Source organism: Leptosomus discolor, chromosome 3, assembly GCF_034619465.1.
Source record: "Leptosomus discolor isolate bLepDis1 chromosome 3, bLepDis1.hap2, whole genome shotgun sequence".
NCBI classification, from domain to species: Eukaryota; Metazoa; Chordata; class Aves; order Leptosomiformes; family Leptosomidae; genus Leptosomus; species Leptosomus discolor.
The window spans coordinates 43,352,956-43,373,768 of NC_141393.1; the positions used below are offsets into that span (position 1 = coordinate 43,352,956).

Below are 20,813 nucleotides of genomic sequence, written 5' to 3' on the forward strand. Positions count from 1 at the left end.
ATGGCTTTGTGATGCCCTGGGAAGCATGGTTGCTGGTGTAGCATAGGGAAGTCAGGAGGAGAAAGCCTGAAACTCCCCCTAATCCCACAAGTGAAAGACAAATCTTACTCATCGCCATCAACCAACCAAGGATACCATCTTGCAAGCGTAGATGTAAATGCTGTGCAAGAGTAAGCCGAGGGCAAGATTTGGGTCTTACTGAGAGTATTTGAAGAAATGGGATTAAAAAAAAAAAAAGCAATCGCATCTTGTTCTGTGAGTGAACCCCAAGCCAGCACATTTATTAAGCCACTTTGAAGTGGTATTACATCTGTATCTTCCCTGCCATGAGTTGTCATGGAAGAGTGAAGTGTTAATAAATATAACTTCCCTGGCAGTTCAGTCGCACTCCATAGCAAGAGAATATATATATCTATATGTATATAGATAATTTAAATATTACATAATATATCACAATATAAATATGTATAACTTTTCTGTCAGATGAATGTCACTCAGCTGAACAACTGAGTTGTTGACAACAGTGTAACTGTTTTATAAAAAGCAGCTGACAGCAGTTGCTGTCCAAAATGTAAATGTAGGGCTAACTGCAGGGAGCGGGCAGACAATCTTACTTCTGGGGCTTCACATGACCTTGGCTGCCACAGAATCAAGGAACCTGAAGTGTAAAAGGACAAACCACAATAAACTTCGTAGTAGCAGGAAAGTATTTTCATTGCTTGAAAAAAAAAATAAAATTCAAACTTTGTCATCACATTAAAAACATTACATGAGAAGTAATAAACATATTTACACTTCTGTTGATTATAAATATACATTATATACAAAATAATGTTATAAAACGTAGAAAGTTCAGTGCTTCTGATTTTTTTTAAATTACTGAAATACTAGTCTTCAAAATAAACTACAAACAGACAAACTAAAACCCATATTATTGATTTCTGAAGGTCATCTTCAAAATGGTCCTACGTGGTCAGAGCAGAAGGTCAGTAGTGGACATTATGAAGGGGTCTTGTCTGCACAGTTCAAGGCAGTAGATGGGCTAGTCCAACAACAGGATTTACAAGGGCAGGAACGTTGCTGTCTGAGAGATAGCACGGTCCAGGTTTCTTCAAAGAGATCTTGTTTCCTCCCTCCTCATTCTGCCCCATCCCACAGTCTCGTCTCATTAGCGTCACTGCATTTTCCACTGGGGTGTCTGGTATTATTGCTGTAAATATGTATAGAAGAAAAGAGCTTCTGCACGCCTCTGGTTTCCAGGGGCAGGCTTCCCCTTCACCGTGCAGCTGTGGGTGGGTATGAAAGAAACAGGACAAGCCTAGAACCTTCTAACTCTAATCTCCACCTGTCTTGGCAGAGGGTGTCTCAGTGGGTGCTTCACTATTGGGCATTTGGAACCGGGATGAAGGACTGGAGTTGGGGTTTTGCAACCAGATGGAGAAATGGGGATGGGGTGGGGGTGTGTGTCACACTGCTGCTTCGCCTTCAGAAAGTAACAGCTGCAATTTTGAGACTATTTGTAGTAGAAGGTGGCACCTGATTCAGAAACACAACACAAACCCCCAAGTTTGTGTCAAAATAAGGCAGGGGGAAGAGAATGAGGAAGGAGAAGAAAAAAAAGTAATGTCTATTCACAATCACTGGTAGTGCAAAGGGCATGAAAACAGCTGAGACAGCTCAGCACATAAAGGTTGTAGGAGCTGATTGATTTTAAACGCATTTGTAAGGCTTTAAAATAGAGCTGGGATCACGCCTCCTCCTTATCAATGGAGAAGAGGCAGTACACATTCCTTATCACAACTTTTCCTTCTCGAATGTTTAAATCCACAAAAATCCTGTCCCATACTGTGGCTTGGGTCAATCAGTTCTCCAAAGCATCACCAAATGAGATGACATGTAAATTCGGTATTCCTCTTTCCTTCCTCCTCTTGCTCCTAACACAGTCTCCAATACATGCAGCAGGAGAGAGGAGACACAACTAGATGTGTAGCAGGAAGTAGCAACCACCCCCTGTCCAATACTGTTCAGTTAACTGCAAAAAGAGCAGTTAAGTCTCTGTTTAGGCTTGTTAGATTCTCTTGACACATTTTAGGCACTTTTAAACCCAGAAAAAAATGGAGACCTCGTTTACACTGTATCCATTATCTGCATAGCAATGTGTCTTTCTTCACACCTTCCATGGCAACATCTGTGATGGTTAAGTGCCTCCTCATCTACTGGCACCTCCTGCAACCAGAGTTCTGGCAAGGCAGGGGTCTGTCCATAAGGAACTGGCCCCAGTATCTTTTAAAACCAAACTAAACCAACAACATTTTTAACCCCTCTCTCTTCCCTCTGCCTCCCCTCTTCTATAGCCAATGAGATTTCTGGTATCAAACTTCAAACAAGGGCAGTAAGAACAAAAAGGTGTATTGCATCTTTCAGTAAATTCACAGTCTGTCCAGTTCACCCAGTTCCATCCTCCGCCTGAGAGCAGCAAGTTGAATGTAATTAAAAACAGTCCAATCCAGTTCTGAATTGTAAACAATGCAGCAGGAACGTCCATCTACTGGCATTACCAAATCTGAGGTGCAAATGGGCTGATCTTCAGTCTTATACCTGTCAGGACACACAACAATACCAGGAATGAGAAGGAAGCACAGCATACAGACTACTGCAGAACTAACAGACTGCAATTCAAGTACATCAAACCAAAGCAATTTAAGCCAGACACTACTGCGGTTTAACTACTGGCGTTCAACATTTTTGGCTGGGTCCAGAGATAAAGGTTTATCAGCAAAAAGAGTCATCTGTATGATGAGTAGCCTCTTTACCTGGACTGAGGGGAAGAATGCTTACAAATCTGGGTGCCTCACACTAGATCTCTCTAAAAAGCATATGGTATAGTAACACGGCTCGTGTTCGGAAGCATTACCCCTGATAGATGTGGAGAGAGGTTTCAGGGGCTGTGATTCTGAAAATAAAAACACTTCTGGAGATCGCTAATGTAAATCTGGGAGTCTAGCTTTGGTCATCAAGATCTTCAAAGGAAGATATGGTATTTAGGTCAGTTAATAGGAATAAAGCGTCTAGCTGTCAGTTGTATCTTTGAAAATCCTTTCACTTCGGCTTAACTTTTAATATTGTTGGTTGACCTGTGTTCCAGCTTGCCTCCAAGAGGAAATCTGATATCCACCCTGGCAAGGGAGACAGAATCCTGCAGATCTGAATTCACAGGTCACTGCTATGTGGCACAGCAAGCTACTCTTTCCTGGAGTTTGAAATTAGCCCTTAAGACGGCTACGCTGAAGAAGGCAAATATTGGTTAATGCCAAATTGCCTTTAACTTCCAATGAGCCTTTTTCCAAAGGGTCAGTAATTCAGGAACTGGTTGGTTCCTCAATAGCTGAGGAAAAGTCTTAACGTTAAAGTGTAATGTTCAATGCTAGGCTCTTCCTTTCTTGTGTATCTGCCCTCTGACTCTTCAACATAACATCAAAATCTACATGTGTTTATCAGTAACAGTGTTAACTTCTGTTAGAGAATATATAGCTGGAGCTTAAATGCCAAGATGTTGAAATGACCTTATCACAGACTCCCTAAATGGCTGTTATGCCTACCCACCAACACATTCAGCTACCCTCCATCTTCTACTGGAAATCTATGGCTTTGCTTGTTTCCACAGAACACAGATTATCCATTGCAGTCATGGGAAAAAAATGTGGCTTTACATCAATGGGCCTATGAACGATTATTATTTCAATTTTTGCTGACTATCTATTTAAAAGGAAATAATCCTACAATGTGCTGAATTTTTATGGGCTGACATTCTATGCTTTCATCTCTGGCTGATTTATCTAAGCTCAAAATCTCTGATTTAACAAAATCAGAGCTGATAATTTCCTTATTTTCCCCACTGTATGTTCTGTGTGGGCCACAGAAGAGGAGAGGTGAATGCTGGGAAGCATCAGAATCCCTGGAAATAAGAGTAACCTTCTCAGAGGCAATTCTAAAGGATAATTTACCCCTTTACATTGTGAATTTATGTCTGTCCACCTGTGTACTTACTTACCTCTGTGGCTATGATGCACTCATTCCTTTCTTCTGTTATCACAAAGACGGACTGGTACATCGAATCCCTCGGAGAGCATATCGCTGATATCCTACATTCCGGCTTTTCACTAAGGCAGGGCAGAGAGAAAAGAATGTTAGTTGACTGCTAACAAGCCTGACTCTCAAAATCTACTGTGAATGTGGAGGGGTGGATGAGATAGCCATGAAGGAGTAGGAGGGAAGTGCAGAGGATGAAGTTTCACACGTTCTACGTGATGGCAGGACTTTATACTAGAAAAGTGGAAGTAAGGCACAGTTACTGTCTTCCTATGCTTCCGCCATCTCCAACCTAAAAAGCATGCTCCTCAGATCCCTCAGTGTAACAGCCCAAGCAGATCCCAGACAAGACTTCCAGCACGTGTATCAGAAGACTGATGAGCCAGTGAATAACTGCTCTTTTCTTTTTTCGAAAAAGCGTGGTTATTTTTACTCTATCATTCTTCTCAGTAAGCAGATAATTTTGCCTTCTTAATAAGCAAAATACTTATTTTTTATCACTAAATGCCTTAACTGTTGTTCCTCCAAGATGTACTGAAGAAGGAAAGACACTTCTTACTTTCACCACTGACCTAGCCACTCCCGTTGCCCTTCACAAAGACCCACACTAGCAGCACTCTGCACAAACACTCAATTTAACTGACTTCACTAAGGTTACCACTTGGCCGTGACACACATACTCCACTATGAAGATTCCTGGCTTTGCTCTGGTCTGTTCTCTGTATTATCTGCTCGAGGTTTCTTTTTTGTCCTTTTTTTCTATTTTCTCATCTGCTTCTAGACCTGTATGAAGATGAGGGGCCTTAAGAAAGACTAGAAGGAAGACTGCATTCTCACCTGTGTAGTCGGAGGGGAGACTTTTCTCCTAAACACTTTTCACTTTTGTAGTATTTATCTTCCTGTGTCCCTCTACTCGTCAGGTCTTTTACCAGATTGTAGTCCAGTTTATGATTCTTGGGTTTGTAGTTTGATTTCTCCAGCCCACAGTCCACTTCAAGGTCTTTATTTTTGTTGGTGTTTTTGAGCTGGGAAGCTGGAATGAGATTGTCCTTCTGGAAGTCAGACAGGTTGTTCATTGTCTCCAAGTCCTGCTCTGGGTGCATCCTCATCTGCCTGATGACCATTGCTATCATGCAGAACAGTATGAGCAAAGCCACCAGCCCCACTCCCATGGATATGGCAATCCAGGGGACTGGTTTAGGAGGAAGAGTAACGGGTACTGAATAAACTGGCAATTCGCAACGGTTGCCCATGAAGCCAGAAGGACAGTAGCAGACAAAGTTGGCACTATAAAGTCCGCTGTAGCATGTACCTCCATTCTCACATGGTCCAGAAGCGCATTCCTCTCTGGTTTTGATGTCACAGTTCCTGCCACTGTAGCCTGGCAAGCATGTGCAGGTGTAATCATTGATCAGGTCATGACAAGTTCCCCCATTAGAACATGGGTTTCTGGCACAGTCATTGATGTTTATCTCACATTTCTGACCAGAGAAACCAGCCCGACAACGACACACACGAATCTGACCAAGGTAAAAGCAATTACCATCTGAGGAAAAAGAAGTAAAATAAAAAAAAATTAGCCTGCAATGCACTTCACTCAGAAACCTAAACTTCTCCCCGGTTAGCATTTTGTACTATCTCAAGAAGAGGGAGGTTATTTTGCAAAACAACTGCACATCTAAAAGCTCCTTCTAGTTTACCTAATTGTAGCACTATGCCTTCAAAATATGCCCCTTCCAAATATGTTAGAAAGTTAATTTAATTTACTTAATTCTGCCATCTTCCCCATCACATGAAAAACCTTGTGCACTGTTTTGTTGCACAGAAAATGTCAGCGAAAGCCCCCCCAAGCAAGAGACTAAAATTAGGGTAGATGTGGAATACAGTGGGGGAGAGGGACTAATGTATCAGAGGAAGAGTAAAGGTCAGATTGGATTTCTATCACTTCTGCACTGAAAAGCACAAACAAGTCAGATACAGGAGATTTTTTGATAAAAAGACTCACCGTTTGCACACGGGTTGCTTGTGCACCTGTCCACTTTTTTTTCACAGTTTGACCCTGTGAAGCCGAAAGGGCAAACGCAAGTGTAGCTGGCCCCTTGTTCTTTTTCCAAGCATGTGCCACCATTAAAGCACGGAGAATCTATGCACGTCAAAGCGCTGTGCTCACAGTGAGTGCCATAGTAGCCAGGGGGGCACAGGCAGTGATAACCGTTCTCCATATCCTGCAAAACACAACATTAGGCCACTGTTACTTGATGGCACCAAATGAAAGCTGCTTGCATGCTTATTTTGGATGGTGGTGAGCGCTGTTCAGTCGCTTCTCATCCACACTCTGATGTGGCAAAAGCAACATTTGGAGAGTAAATAACTGCAGGCTGGGCTGTGAGGGATAGAGCTGTGGATCGGCGGTACTCAGCATGTAGGAGTAATCATGCAGCTACACAAGCAGAGCAGATGCAGTTGAAGGGAGACTACAGGCAGCGACACAAAAACACTACTAACACCAATACTGGCTAACAGGATCCCCGAGGTCCTCCCAGAGCAGAATGGCACGTGTGGACCTACAGAGCTGTGACCAGGCTGTTTATCCTCGGTGCGAGAGCCCTTTTTTAATTTACAAGGGCTTACGTTGTTTTGCCATGGATAACTCCCACCACTTACATCACAACAAAACTGCTTCTTCTTCCCAAGTACTGTATGGCCAAGGCCTTGGGAGAAGGGAGCTAGGGTCTCACGTCATTAGCTTTAATCTAAACATGCATCAGATTACATTCAATATCTATAATCAATCAGTCTTTATCAACAGGTAGAATCAATCATTGCACTGAAACACTAGACTGCAGGAAAGTAAAATACAGAACTCTGTTTCACAGAAAGTGCTTCTGTTGATTGCCCTCATATTGTCTGACACTACACTCCCACAGCAGAAAGCAGAAGTGTTCTTTTATTTGCTATTAAAATACGGACTTAGCGTATTTCTGTGTGAACCTTGGTTTGCAAAGCTTATTTTTTTACAGATCTGCTCCCTCACCAACCTTGGACCTTGCCAAGCTCTGATAATGGCTGCCACAGAAACCTAAGAATCAGTTGACTTGTTCTAATCTAGATGATACATCTCCTCCTGTAACAGACTTCCTCCCCTGACACCTCTCGGGAAGGGTTCAGTATGATAGTTGTGAGTGTCAGTAATGAACCTGTGTACTATCAAATTCCCATTATGTTGCTACAGAACCGTTTCTGAAAAGGTATACTGGGGCTTGCTTCACACAAAGACTTTACATTTAAAATGCCCTTACCGTGCAGCTACCACCGTTCCTGCAGGGATTGCTGTCACACTCGCTGATCTCATGTTCACAGTCAACACCAGTAAAGCCGGGTTTGCACGAACACGTATAGCTGCCCTGGCCAGTGTTCATGCATGTTGCTCCGTTTTTGCATGGCCTGTGGTGAGTGCAGTAGTTCAGATCTGCAAAGGTACCAGGAGTTAGAGAAAATGTCTTTGGCAGCTGGGAAAAGACATCGATACAAAAACGCTTTAGTCAACAAAAAAGACAGGCTTTTCAAGGCAGTATTTAATTTTGCTAGCAATAGGAATACTGAAGATGGTTATCCAGGTTATTATCAGTAATAATCAGATGTTTCAGATTATCATCGATTTCAGGTATTTCTCTACATCCATCAATATGTGAGCTCTGAATTTTGAGAGACCTGGCAAAAATTGAGCTTCCTTAGTGCTTTGGTATACTCCCCCTTTTTTGTGCGCATAAAACCGACAGCTGCAAAGGGATTTAGATGCCAAGTTGGAAAATATAAGTGCGTGTTCTCCAAAAGACACACCACGGCGCTATGGACACTTTGTGCACAACATGTCGCACACTAAAACAGCGAGGTGTGCTCCAAGGCACGTTCTGGGGAGGCAGGGAGGAAATACAGATGTTTTGGCTTGGAGATTTAGACAAACACTGGAAATCTTTTATTGTTTATTTACCATGCTCTCTTGTTATGAATGTTAGCAGCTTAAACTGTCTAAATGCTCTGCCCAGCTTGACAGTCTTTTTTTTTCCCTTTTAAATTTGAGACAGAGGTTGAGCACACAAATTTATAGGACGTAAGTAGAAAAACTTTATGATCTCTATAATACCATAGAGTAATTGGAATACCACAGGTTAATAGATAACTACAAGCAGAAAAAAGATCTGCAACTTTACTGTTCCTGCTTAATTCAGACTTTGCCATCTTAATCCTGCAACTGTCTTGAAAACACTTTGCTTGCTTTGACCACTTAAATGATCTCAGTGCCAGCAGTGCATATACGGCCTTGAGGACATGACTGCTCCGCTGGCTACGGTTCAGCGATTCAATGGGTTGAATAGGTGGAAGTGGTCTGGTGTACCTTAAAATGGAACCTGTACTTTTCATTCTTGCTTACATGATTTTTCTCTCATGCTCCAGACTTATCACATGAGTTAACTTCCTTGTATGCAAAATAAGGAAGGCCCAAATGACGGTGTTTACTGCTGCTGGAAACTGTTTAGTAAATTGTTATAGTTGTACAGGGAATAAACTAAACTTAGTTTGAGCAGGCAGAAAACTTGCCTGTCCAACACTCATCCAGGTTGTTGGGGTTTTTTCCAAGAGAAAAACTTTTTTTGCAAGCAAAAAGCTGCAGCTACCAAAAAGGTTTGCTTATTTTCAGACAAAATTACTACAAATACAAGAATTGGTTATCTCAGACAGCGGTGCTACAAACTGATGCCTATGAATGTGTACCCTGCGGAAATTCAAATCTAGATCCAAGGGGTCAGATTCCTTCATCCAGTACTGAGGAGTACCCAATCTAGAGCCATAACCACAACCTTCAGAACGAACCTTGATCACAGAAGAGGCCACCCCATCCTTCATCACATATGCACTGCCATTGTGTTTTACAAGTCCCATGGCGGCAGCCTATATGGGGAATGCATTCATCGCAGTAGCGGCCCTGCCAACCGGGACGACAGCTAAAAGAAAAGTCAAATTAAAACATTAATGACATGGGAAAGAGTGTAAGTTTCTATTACGAGGCAACATTTTAACTGAAGTTCAGACTGCAATTGTCATCTACTCACATGCACTCTCCAGGCTTGTTGCAATATCCATTCTGCTCAGTACACCCAGACAGACAGATGGCTGTAAAGAGAATATAAAAATGCAGAAATGTTTAGATAAATATACATGGCACTACAGAGCATGCTTTTAAAAGGGCAAATGCCAGCTTTAAAAAAAATACTTTAAAAAAATCAGGTTTGCGCTTTCAAAGCTTTGTTTTAAAAATTCTTGGTACGGGGAGTTCTGGAGCAGGAGGAAGTGAACAAGGAGAGCCGACATTTGACTAATTGTCCTTCGTTTTTTCTGTTTATACAACAAACATGAACTCTTGCTAGAAAAGGAGCAAGAGGAGGTGGCTTTGGCTTGTGCTAACGAAAGAGTGAAAAATCCAAACAGGACCCTGAGCTCACAGTAAAGATTTGTGCTACTACACCGCAGCACTGGTCTCATCCCCTCTGGCAGCAGGAACAGTGGAAGCATTTGTGTGGGCAAGCTGTGCGAGCATTTTAACCGGGAACAGGTGCCTCTGGTTCAGGCACATCAGCCAAGATCCCTTCGTGCTAGCTCACTCCTTGCTGCGAACGCTGGCTGAAGTGAAGCGTGGTGCTGGTAGCTACAGCCAAAGGGAGCAAAGTCCTCGGCCTGCAACTTTCTCTCTCCGGGCAGGGAGTGGAAATGTCAGCACGAAAACAGGGCCCCAGGCGCCCCCCCGGTACACTGGTTACAGCGCTGTCGCAGCCACCGCATTGTAAGGACCCACCGCAAAGACAGCTGCAACCAGGGTCAGGCCAGCCGGCGGAACTGGACAACGGGACATGTTTTGGGGTCCCGGGTCCCTTCACCCAACAAGCTCCCTGATGCCTCGGGCAGGGGGGGCTGCGTTTCCTCCAAGGCCTCTTGGCCGTCAGCCCTACCCCTCGCTAACGCCACTGCCACATTGCCGCTGGCAGGAGCCAAAGCGGGTGGCGACCCTACAGGCGCTGAGGCGTCCCAGAGCTTTACGGGCCCGCCCGACGCCCACGCAGGCCCCAGCTCTGCCGCCAGCCCCCGGCGCGGCACTTACGCTCGGTGCAGTACTCGCCGGTCCAGCCGGGCAGGCAGGCCAGGCTGCCGTCCGCCTCGCACACGTAGTGTCCGAAGCGATCGTCGCGGCGCTTGCAGAGGCGGGAGCAGCTCTCGCCGTAGTAGTTCTCGCTGCAGACCACCCGGTAGGAGTAGCGCAGCTGGGTCAGGGGGCCGCTCTGCACGTCCTGAGACCAGTCCTCGCCCACCGACAGCGACCGCTGGATCGACATCTGGCTGATGAGCCAGTCCTCCGAGGGCGGGCGGGAGCCTGCGGAGAGGGACCCCCACGTCAGCGGCCGCCCGCGGGCCTCCCCGTGTGTGTGCGCCCGCCCCGCCACCCGAACCACCCGCCCCGGGCGGTGAGACACCGGAGGGCAGCGCAGCGGGGTCCCCCATAGATACGCATAGGTGTGTGTGCATATATGCATATATTTACACGTAAGGGCATGCCCGGCGTGCGAAGGCGGCCCTCGGGGTGTGTGCGGGGCGGGAGCGCGAAGCCCGGCCGAGGGGGGCTCAGCGGAGGGGCCTTTGGAAGCGAGGGCGGCCGTGAAATATCCTTTTCCTCTCCGCTCAGAAAAACATCCCAAAGCCATTATTCCCTTCCAAAGGGCGGAATTCGAGCAAGGTGTAAAATACAGGAAAAGGCGGCCGGAGCTCGCTGGCAGCCTCCCGGCTTTCTCACCGCAGCCCGCCTCGCTTTCCCACGCCAAAAATAAACCGCAGGAAACGCAATTGTGTTGGAGATTAGGCCGAGGCAGAATCAAAGCGGCCCCTGATGGATATCGTTGGGGGAACCGGCTCCCGGCGGTAGGACAGAGCCGGCCCCGCCGTCATCATATAAACAGCTGAGCGGGGGCGGCCGTTAACCCTTTCGGGATGGGGCGGGGGGGGGGGGGGGGGAGGTCGCTCCCGCCGCGCGGGCGCCCCCTGCCGGCGGCGGCCGGCCGTAGTCACCTTCCGGCAGGTAGTTGGCGGGCGCATGCCAGGCCTGGATGATCAGCGAGAAGGTCCCCTGCGGGGGGGGAGAAACCAGCGTCAGCCCCGCACCCCTGCCCTGCCCCGCCGCGCCCCGCACCCCTGCCCTGCCCCGCCGAGCCGAGCCGAGCCGCCCGCCACCCGCCCCGGCGCTCCCCCCGCGGCTACGCGCTTCTCTCTCCCCCTCCTACACACCGCGGACACCCCCCCCCCACACACACCCCTTTGCTTTTATTTCTCTTAATAACAGTTATTATCGCAAGTGCTGGATGAGCCTTTTTTTTTTTTTCTCTTTAAAGGAAGTTCTGGAAATAACTCTAAAGGCGAAAGTAGTTTGTTTACACGACAGATTACCAGCGCGCTGCGATCCACCTTCCCTGCCGCCCTCCTGCCCCACCGTCGCAATTGGATTTAAAGTGGAATCTCACCGGCCACGTGAAGTTAAAGGGCAACTTAATGGGGCTGTCAAATCTCTCTGTATCCTTGATGCTGAAGGAGTTTATTCCCAGAACCGGGGTGATGATGCTGCCGAAAGTGCAGGAGCCCGGCGAGACCACTGCCTGAAAATGCTTCAAACAAACGCGAAAGAAGGTCCTGCAGTGGGGGGAGCAGGGCTTCCCGCTGGCCAGAGACCCATGGCTATTCACGAATTCGTGCAGCTCCAGCTGGAAGACGCCGGAGCCGGACACCCTCTGCACAAAGGGGAGACACACAAAATAGCCTAAATCAGACCTTACCCTGGCTTTGCCATGCAAACTTGCTTCCATCACCCACTTTACATTTCGCGAACCCTTTTTTTTTTTTTTTTTTTGATGTGCGATTACCTGCTGCAAAATCATTAACAGAAACGTCAAGCCAAAGATGCGCAAGGCTGTCATCCTTGTGTTATTCAAGCTTCCAGTTCTTAGTGGGTTTAGTTTTCCTCCTGTATTCCTCAAATGGTCCAAGCAAGCGCTTCTCGGTCAAGGGAGAAAAGAGACGCGTCACGGCGATTCTACTGGAGCAACCTGCTCTTCCAAATATTCCCCGAGCACCAGCAGAAATCGGAAGGTAAAATCCAGGTGGCGATCCGTCCCCTTCTGGGAATTAATCCTGCAGCCAACCGCCGACCTCTGCTCGCTGTCGTCGCCTTTATAAACTCCAAAGCCGGGTGGGTTCGCTGCGAGACGCGGAGGGGAGTGCTTAGCGTGGAACCGCTCCTCCTTCCACCGGTGCTCACAGCGCTCAGTAAATGGAAAACTTGCTTCCCTTCGAGCTGTTTATATAGTTGCCTCGCATCCTCACAAGCTCATTATGTAAACTGTCAGTCAGACTCACGGGCGATCCCTCCCCTTTTCCATCTTTCCTTTCTGGAAAAGAGAACCAAATGTTGCGGAGAGCCCTCATATCCAGAATTAATACCCTGCCGCCGCCGCGGCCGCGCTGGCCGCCGCGGAGCCGAGCTGATTACGGACGAGCCAAGCATCTGTTGAGATATTTACGGCGCTCGCACTGCGAGAGTTCCCTCGAAAATCAGACGCCTCTCCGCAGAGCAGCTTTCCACCGCGCCCGAACAATAGAGGATGAAATGTTTCAAAAACATGCTTGTTAGTTTGTTTGTTTGTTTGCTGGCTTCTGCCCCCCCGCCCCCCCATCTCCACGTGTGGCCCCCCCGCCATCCCCGGGGCAGCGCGGCGCCCGGCGGGCAGGAGCTGCCCTTGCCCGGCGAGGGCTGGTCCCGGGTAGAAAGTAAAAGTAAAGCGGCGCTTGCCCGACAGGCGGGACGCCGGGACGGCCCCGCCGCCGCCGGGGCGCAGCAGCTTGCTGCGGGGCCGCCCGAGCCGCAGGCCCGGCGGGGCTCCCGGCCCCGGTTAACGGCGGTGTGCCGACACCCACCGCGGAAGGGGGCCCCCGAGCGGGACGGGAGGTGGCAGGGAGCCGGGCACGGCGGGGCCCTGCAGGCGCTTGGTCGCCCTTCCGAAACGGGTGGCGAACGAGGTGGCCGAGGCCGGCGGCGGGGACGGAGGGCGGCTTTCCTGCCGCTGCCCCGGCCCCCCCCCCAAAAGCAAGGGCAAGCGGTGGGAGAGTGGGGCGCTTGCGGGCAAGCGAGGCGGGAGCGGGGGCCGGGGGCCGTGTCAAGCTGCTTGGCAGCGGCCGGTGCCGGGCTGCACCCGGGCTGCGGTCTGGCGTGTGCCAGTAAAGCCCTTGGCCTGATTGCAGCGTGCGCTTATTGTTGGGTCGCGTGTCCCTCATTAAAGCCAAGCACAGAGAAGGCCTTTCATGTGGTTTTTTATTTCAGCTTGTTAAATGGATGGGAGGCCGGAGGGAGAGATAAACCCTCAGCTGTATGATAATGAGGTCTTGCCACCTTTATGCCAGCGCCCGGCTCGCAAGGCTGCGGACCTTTCCGGCGTGGATCACCTGGGGAGCAGCGTCGAGGCGCAGCGCGCTGCGAGTCGACCTTCAGCCTCTGTGCTGCTCTCCCAGAGGGTCTTTTCTTGCTGCGTTAATTTCCCAGCCCGGGCTCTTTTTTTTTTTTTTTTTTTTTTTTTTTTGGGGGTGGGGGTGGGGGTGGGATAAAGCAGAGCCGGGGATCTGGCTTGTTTGGAGGCGAGGCAGCACGGGGAGGGCGCACCCCGGCCAACCTTCCCCGGCCGCCCCGCTTCCCCGCACGTTAACGATTCCTGGAAACCAGCTTTGCTCCGGGATGGGGTGAGGGCCCGTGTGCGGCCAAACGCCCGGGGTGGGGCAGGGAGGGCAGGGCACGGCTTCCGCGGAGAAACAGCGGAGCTTTCCACGGGAGAAAGCAGCGGGCACGGCCGCCACCGGCCGTCGCCGTGAACGGTGCCACCGCACCAAGGCGCGGGGCTGTGGGCGGGTTTGGGCAGGGGGCCAGGCCAGGAATCGGGGTCGCCGCCAAAAGGAGATTAAAACTTCTGGTCCCCGCTGCGCCGGGGAAAGCCGGAGCCGGGGGGCACAAGGGCTGGCAATGTCGGGGGGCTGCACCCGGGGTGCGCGTGTTGGTGCGTGAGCGCGGCCGCGGCGGGCAGGGCCGGGAGCCGTGTCCGTGAGACGGAGATAAACCGCAAGGCAGAGGCACAGGCGAGGAGCTCTTTTGTCTCGGCCTCGTAAACAAGTGGGAAGGAGGAATGTGTCGCCGCTGATGAACTCGGAATTTTGCAGCGATCCGCCCGGCCAGATCCCGGCTTTACCAGCAGCAGCGTCAACTGTCAAAATCAAATCTGATGCTAATAGCTTCGGTACTAAATAAAATGAGAGGCCAGATAACATCAGTGCTTGATAAATGGTAATGAGTGTCTAACCTAGGGGAACAGAAGGGCTGTGGGGCTCTTTAATTCAGTATTGAAAGGCTAGCTGGGTACTGCAGGCTCTAGCAGATGTTAGTATGTGTGTGTTTTGATTTTTGACTTGTATTGGACGTTTATTAGGCTAACCAGAGCCACCCCACGCATGGCCACTTGGTCCAGGCACCATCTGGCACAAGCAGGGCGGCGTGCAAGAATAGGGCCTCGCTTTGGTGCTGAGGATCCACAGGCAGCATCTACCATATGGACCCGGAGCTAATGTAGGTTAAAGCAAGACAAGCTGATCTCTGCTTTTCACAGCTCTGCCAAAACCTCTCTGCCATCCTGGCGGTGTGCACCTTGGCGGTTGGGGAAGGGCTCCATGCCTCCACCTTCCCCAACACCTGGCAAGAGGGGTGCAAGCTCCCTGAGCGCTCCCAGCCCGCTCAGCCGCCCTTGAGTGGCCGGTATTTCTCGAGTCCAAACCTTGCACCTGGTTTCGCTCGTTCCCGGCGGGAGCAGAAGTCGCTCCAGCTCCCCACGTGTCGCGCCCCCCCCCCCCCGCGCCCCCCCCCCCCCAAATATTTTCAGAAGCTCGAGTGGTGCAAAACAAACGTAAAATCCTCCTCGAAACTCCAGGGCATTATTGTGATTGCGGCTATAAAAAGAGCCCGTAATAAAATAATAACCGGGGAATATAATAAACCACCTGCTGCATGTTGACACACACGCACACGGAGTTCAGATTTAAAAAAAAAAAAAAGAAAAAGTTGCATTAATAGCATCAACCAGCTGAGCCTGAAAGTGGACCGAGGGCAGAGGAGAAGCGCAACTCCTGAGAACTTCCTGTGCCCAGCGCGCCATCCTGGGTCACTTCGGAGGGCAACAGCGCAGCGACCACCCCGAAGAGCCTGGGCTCATTTCGAGGGGCGCATGTCCTGGGGGCGGGGGAGCCGAGCCCCGGACTTTGCCGAGGGCCGGCAGTGGGATGCCCCTGCCGGGATGCTGGCCAGCGGCCAGACGTGCCCGGTGATCGCCCCCTCCCCGTCCTTTCCACCCTGCTCCCCATCTCTCCAGCTCGCTCACTGGAGGTCAGGGGGCCTCCCCCCCCTCCCCCTTTCGTGCCCCATTTGCTGCCGGTTTATCTCCAGGCTGGCCCGGCTCAGCATACGCGTGGCCAGACCAAACGCAACTCGCTAACGAGACAACGTTGATTAATTCCGGGCGGGTGAAAGTTGCCAGCCTGCCCAAGCCTTCTCCTCCCCACCCCCTCCCCGCCCCGAGCCTCCGAAGGGGGGTACATCCAACGTGTGTGTCCCCCCCCCGCCCCGGCTCCTTTCTGTCACCCCTGTCCTGCTGCTCTCGGGCTGCAGATCCCGGGAAGGGGCGGGGGGGGGGGGGAGGGGGGGCAGCGAAGTGCCCAGTATCGCCCGCACAAACCCAGCCAGGAGCGCTTGCACCGCGCCTCCCGTCATCAGCCTCGATTTTCTTCCTTTCTGATAGCTCCGTATTTTCTAACCGGCCCTCCCGACCCACGGAGGAAGCTCCCGCGGGAGGGGGGTGGCTCTGGGCGTGAGGGGCTCCCGGTAATGTTGCAGCTATCGGGAGCCTTCTACATGGCTTCGGCTGAGCTGCTTCCAAGGCCCTGCAGACACGGAGCGCCTGTACCTGCGGCCAGGGCAGGACCTCCCTGGTGCTCTGGCTACGCCGTGGTGCCACCCGAGGTTTTTGGAAGGGGACGCGTCCGATCTGGAGGCTGCCCCTGCCTCCCCGCTGCCCCAGATGTCCCAGACTGTCCCCTAGGGCAGCACGAAGGCACAGCCAGGCTGGCCTAAGCTTGGCTGGGGGCGTCCCGCGTCTTTCCCTTCCTCCTGTGCGGGGGGAGCGGTGCGGATGCCCGGGCCTCCGCGGGGGCACCGCCGCTCACGCCCCCCACCCTGCCCTCAGCGCCAGTCGCTGCCCCCACCCGTTTCTCCCTTCCCCGCACTTAATTTGGACCGGATCGGGGGGGGGCGTAGAGGCGGGTAGCAGCGCACTAACACCTTCGTGCCCGGCAGCCGCCTTCCCCCCCCCCCCCGCCGGGGCTGGGGTCTGCGGGGCGCCGCGAAACCCCTCGCCAATCCAGAGCTCCCCCCGGGCTGGTCCGCGCTTGATCAAATTTCTGGCAGCGGTTTTGTCGGTCAGTGCAGCATCCCCAGCGCCTGCACGAGTGGGATGTTTTGTTGTGCACCTTGAACGCTTTTCTCGGTAGCGTTTGCTTTCTGCGCTTTGGGGCTGGCTCCGCTGGTCGCCTTTTTGATGCCTTAGTGAGCGACCAGCCCGTTTATTCCGCGCTCGCCAGCCCTTCCATGTGCCCAAAGCCTCACTTTGTGAGCCGGATTCCCCGGTGGCTTTTAAACCCCTTACGCTAGAAAGTTGAGCATCGATTCAGCGCTGACACGCACCGAGAGCCTCTAAGAAAAAAAAAAAAAAAAAGAGAGAGAGAAAAGAAAAGAAGAAAAAAATCCCCCCTTGCTTGTTTTGTTTCTGCCTAAATGTCCGTAGCGCGGAGCATCCCTCCAGGGAGCGCCGCTCCGAGGGGAGTTAATGTGGTCGATTTGGGGTACAAATGTTTGGAAATGTTTCCCGATTTGCACAGAAGGAAGGGGGATTTGCAAACTGTTGCTGCCACATGGCTCCTCCAGCCTGCCCATTCTCATTGTAATGAGGCCGGCGCGTGCCTCATCTGCCGCCGGGCCGCTGCCACGGGCCGCCCTGCCCCGCCGCAACGGGGGCGGCCCGGCCCCGCCGCGCACCCGCCGCGCACCCGCCCCGCCGCGGCACGCGCCGGCCGCAGGCCGCCCCCCGAGACGCCCGCCCCCGCCGCCGGGTCCGGGCCGGGCCCCGGGCTGCGCCCCCCGCCGCCCGCTCGGCCCTGCCCGCTCCGCGCCCGGCCCGCGAGAAGGCGACCATTTCTGTTGAGGGCTGTAACGATCGCCATTGAGCCCCTCGCCGCAAATCGATGGCTTCTTTTCCATACAAATGCCCGCTTATGCCTTTATGTTCTCCATCTGTTTGTAGCTAACACCTGCCATTCAATAAATCGATTTGGCCATTTAATGTAACAGCTTCCTGGGACATTTTTTCATGCCAGATGCCACAGCAGCTCCAAACCTCTACTCCAGCCCAGCGCCCCACTGGCACAGCCGCCCAGCCCGCGGCTTTGCCTCCGCCGAAACCCTCTGCTGGGGCACGGAGTAGAGCTGAAAAGTAAAGAAAACGTTAAAAAAAAAAGTTTAAAAAAAAAAATTTATCACTAACCCCAACAATCTTTTCTTTAACGCTGCAGCTTCTGAACTCCTGGGGAGTGAGGTCCTGTCTGACAGGCAGGGGTACATGTGGCAGTGGGATTCCCACCAGTGACAGGCACCAGGGCAGTTTGTGACATTTCTGGTTCCCTTTTATTTTACCCATCGAGAGATACTTTGCGTATTTTAAGGGATTTTGTGTTTTAAGGACACAAAGACACTCTGCCTGCATCACCGCATGGCATGCAGCAAGGCTGCCTTGGGCCTCCCTTACAGGCACCTTGTGGGATGAGTGGCCTCATCCTTCTACATGTTTCGGGGGGGGACACCCTTCTTGAGGGGCCACTTTGCTGGGCATCGGGGCCGAGCCTCCCGGCCTCGCAATGCTGCGGTTGCCGGCAGCAAGAGCAAAGAGAGAAGAGTGCTCGCCCATGTGCTGCTCTGCCTCATGCTGGGGCAAACCTCGGGTTTCCCTTCGGCTGTCCCACAACATGCTCCGTGCTAAGCTGGGCTGAGGGAGAAAGGTGGGTGTCTCTAGATGTCACCCCTCAGGCCTCAGGGGAGCATCGCTGGGGGGATGAGAAAATGCAGTGAGTAATGCAGCGTGGGGAAGTTATCGGGCAGTTTCCTCATGGAGGAAGGGAGCAGCTCCGAGTTCTCTGGAGGAGGCGATTTTGCTTGGACTGCATTTGTTGTATAATTTATTGTGCCGGGAGTGCCTAAAGCCTTTGAAAGACGCCTTTGAAAGGCACCTTTATTGCTTAAAATCTGAATAAATACATAAAATGAAATGTAATACAAAAAACTCAGTTATAGATATGTACATATTTCAGCTATGTGGGTCTGTTTCTTTCTTAATTAATTCAGTGCAGGCCATGGATACTATTTGCAAACGCACCTGGCTGTAAAAGCCTGATTTCCTTTGAAAGTCAGCAAGAAAGTCATGCAGTTGCTTGGCACTTTTACCTGAGATAGCTGGATAAAATTTGTATTTCTTATAAAAATCAGCCCTGGAAGCTATGTCTGGAACTGAGAATAGGTACCTGGGAGACGACCAAATCTTGCTCTTTTTTTGAACCTCAGATTGGCAGGGGAGAGTTGGAGAGGATGGACATGTCTCCCTTGGAGCAGAGGTTCCCATATTTTTGTTCATATACAACTCATGCATGGGTCAACGTTCATGGATGGGACACCGACCTGAAGCAGCGTAAAAAAACAAGTACAGGCTGGCTTCTTAAAGAGGAAAAATTCCCTTTTCAGGCTCCATAGTAAATGTCCCATGGGCCAGGCTTTGGGAACTCCTGCATCAGAAGGTCTGTGTCTTCAAACAGATGGCTGGGCAGCCCTTGGCTACTTAGAATATGTTTGGGGCTATATTATATAGCACTGAGTAAAGAGATCTGTCACAGAAAAACAGTAAAAGGCAATTTTAACTCTTCCCCTGGGGAGTGGCGTGGATCCATGCTCCGCCTGTGTGACCAGTCCCTCCTCTCCCGTCCCCCATACCGAGCCCACGGGATGTTTGGTAGGGACCCAGCATTGTGGCGCTCGCTTCAGACAGTCGGAGGAAGAAGTCTCAGACCTTTGGCATGTGAGATTTGACAGAGCAGATCCTGGAGTGAGACGTGTACGGCCTTGGTGCAGCCACCCCACAGGCTGTCCCAGTGGGGCAGGACCGAAAGGAGAGCAGAGGGGGGTGTTGGGAAACTCTTCTGGAGCGTCTGGAGGTGCACAGCTTCCAACCCCGCACACCGAGCGGAGGTCGATGACATGCTATCACCCCGGTGGGATCTACCTACTCTGCACTGGTCCCCCGTAACTGGGGGCGTGCTGCCAACAGGCATGGTGGCCACACTGGGTTCTTGCTGTTCTTTTCTGCTTTCCTCACTCTCCTGGTAGCCTGGCATTGGGCAGAAGCTGTTGAATGCCCAGGACTGAATTTCTGGAGAGATGTGGAGGCCAGCGCTGGCAGAAGAAGGTCTATGGGACTCAGTGGAGTTGCACCTGCTTGTGCATCAGGATAAGCTGCAGCAAGGCAGTTGTAATTTTTCAGAGATGCACACTGGTAGAACTTAAAGGTATTTAAAATACAGCTGGCCACTTAAGTAAGAAAATCCGTCTTAAAATCCCTTCACTGGAGGTAAAACTTGCTAATGACTGAGGAGAGAGAAAGACTATCCCGAATTTTTATCCGTAGCATTTATATTTATTTCTAGTAAAAAAGATTTTAACCAGGACCAGCTGCTTTCACAGCCCATCAAAAGCAATCCTAGATTGTCCAGATGGAGTCACTCAAGACAGAGACATGAGCGAGGGCTGCCACCGGCTCCAGGATTTCTGTGTTTGTCCTATTTTAAGAAGATTTCACATCCTGCAAACACTGCTTATGGGAAATGATTGGATGCAGAAATCCTAGTGGGGGCCCATGAGGCAGCCTCATGTGGAGATGTGGCAATGTGGCATGCTGACATTTTGACATAACGTGGTGATGATTTTATGCTAGCATCAGCCCTCCAAGAGGAAAGTAAATATGTGACATACTGTTCAGGGAAACAAAACAAACCGAACAATGAGGTCCTGTGCCCAGTGACTGATGCAGCCTCTGCAGATCCACGCAAAACCTCTTTTCCTTTGTGATCTGGGGATGCTGGGAAAATGAGTGCATCAGGGTATCCAATACCCATCTCTGGTCCATCCAGCCCTCCTCGCTTTTTGTCTTTGTGTGCGGCCATGCAGGGAGCAAACACAGAGCACCCGCTGAGTTTCTATTGTTTCTCCTGTCTAATGGCCCTACTTAGCCATGGAGGAGAGGGATGGATTTGCGCCTTGCGCACATTGTTCTTGGGGTTCAAAAGAATACTTAAACTAGAGCAGTAGTTAGTATGACAATGGAATAGAAATGAACATTCACTCCAGTAGCTGTGGATGGCACAGGGACTTAGATAATGGGACAAGGGAGAAGAAAATTAATGAATCTGTCTCTCTGTCTGTTGACCCATCAGCATAAATATCTTGTCAG

General features: G+C 50.9%; 1 protein-coding gene across 1 annotated transcript; it reads right to left on the reverse strand.

Moving 5' to 3' along the window:
* Positions 1–4,021: 4,021 nt before the first annotated feature.
* Positions 4,022–12,101, reverse strand: DLL4 (delta like canonical Notch ligand 4). The gene is made up of 10 exons (XM_086462993.1): positions 12,048–12,101; positions 11,652–11,915; positions 11,203–11,260; positions 10,244–10,513; positions 9,201–9,261; positions 8,962–9,092; positions 7,389–7,558; positions 6,095–6,314; positions 4,927–5,635; positions 4,022–4,160 (listed from the first exon to the last, which is right to left on the reverse strand). Exons 1-10 carry the CDS (start codon positions 12,099–12,101, stop codon positions 4,022–4,024), a joined length of 2,076 nt encoding a protein of 691 aa, XP_086319119.1.
* Positions 12,102–20,813: the final 8,712 nt, after the last annotated feature.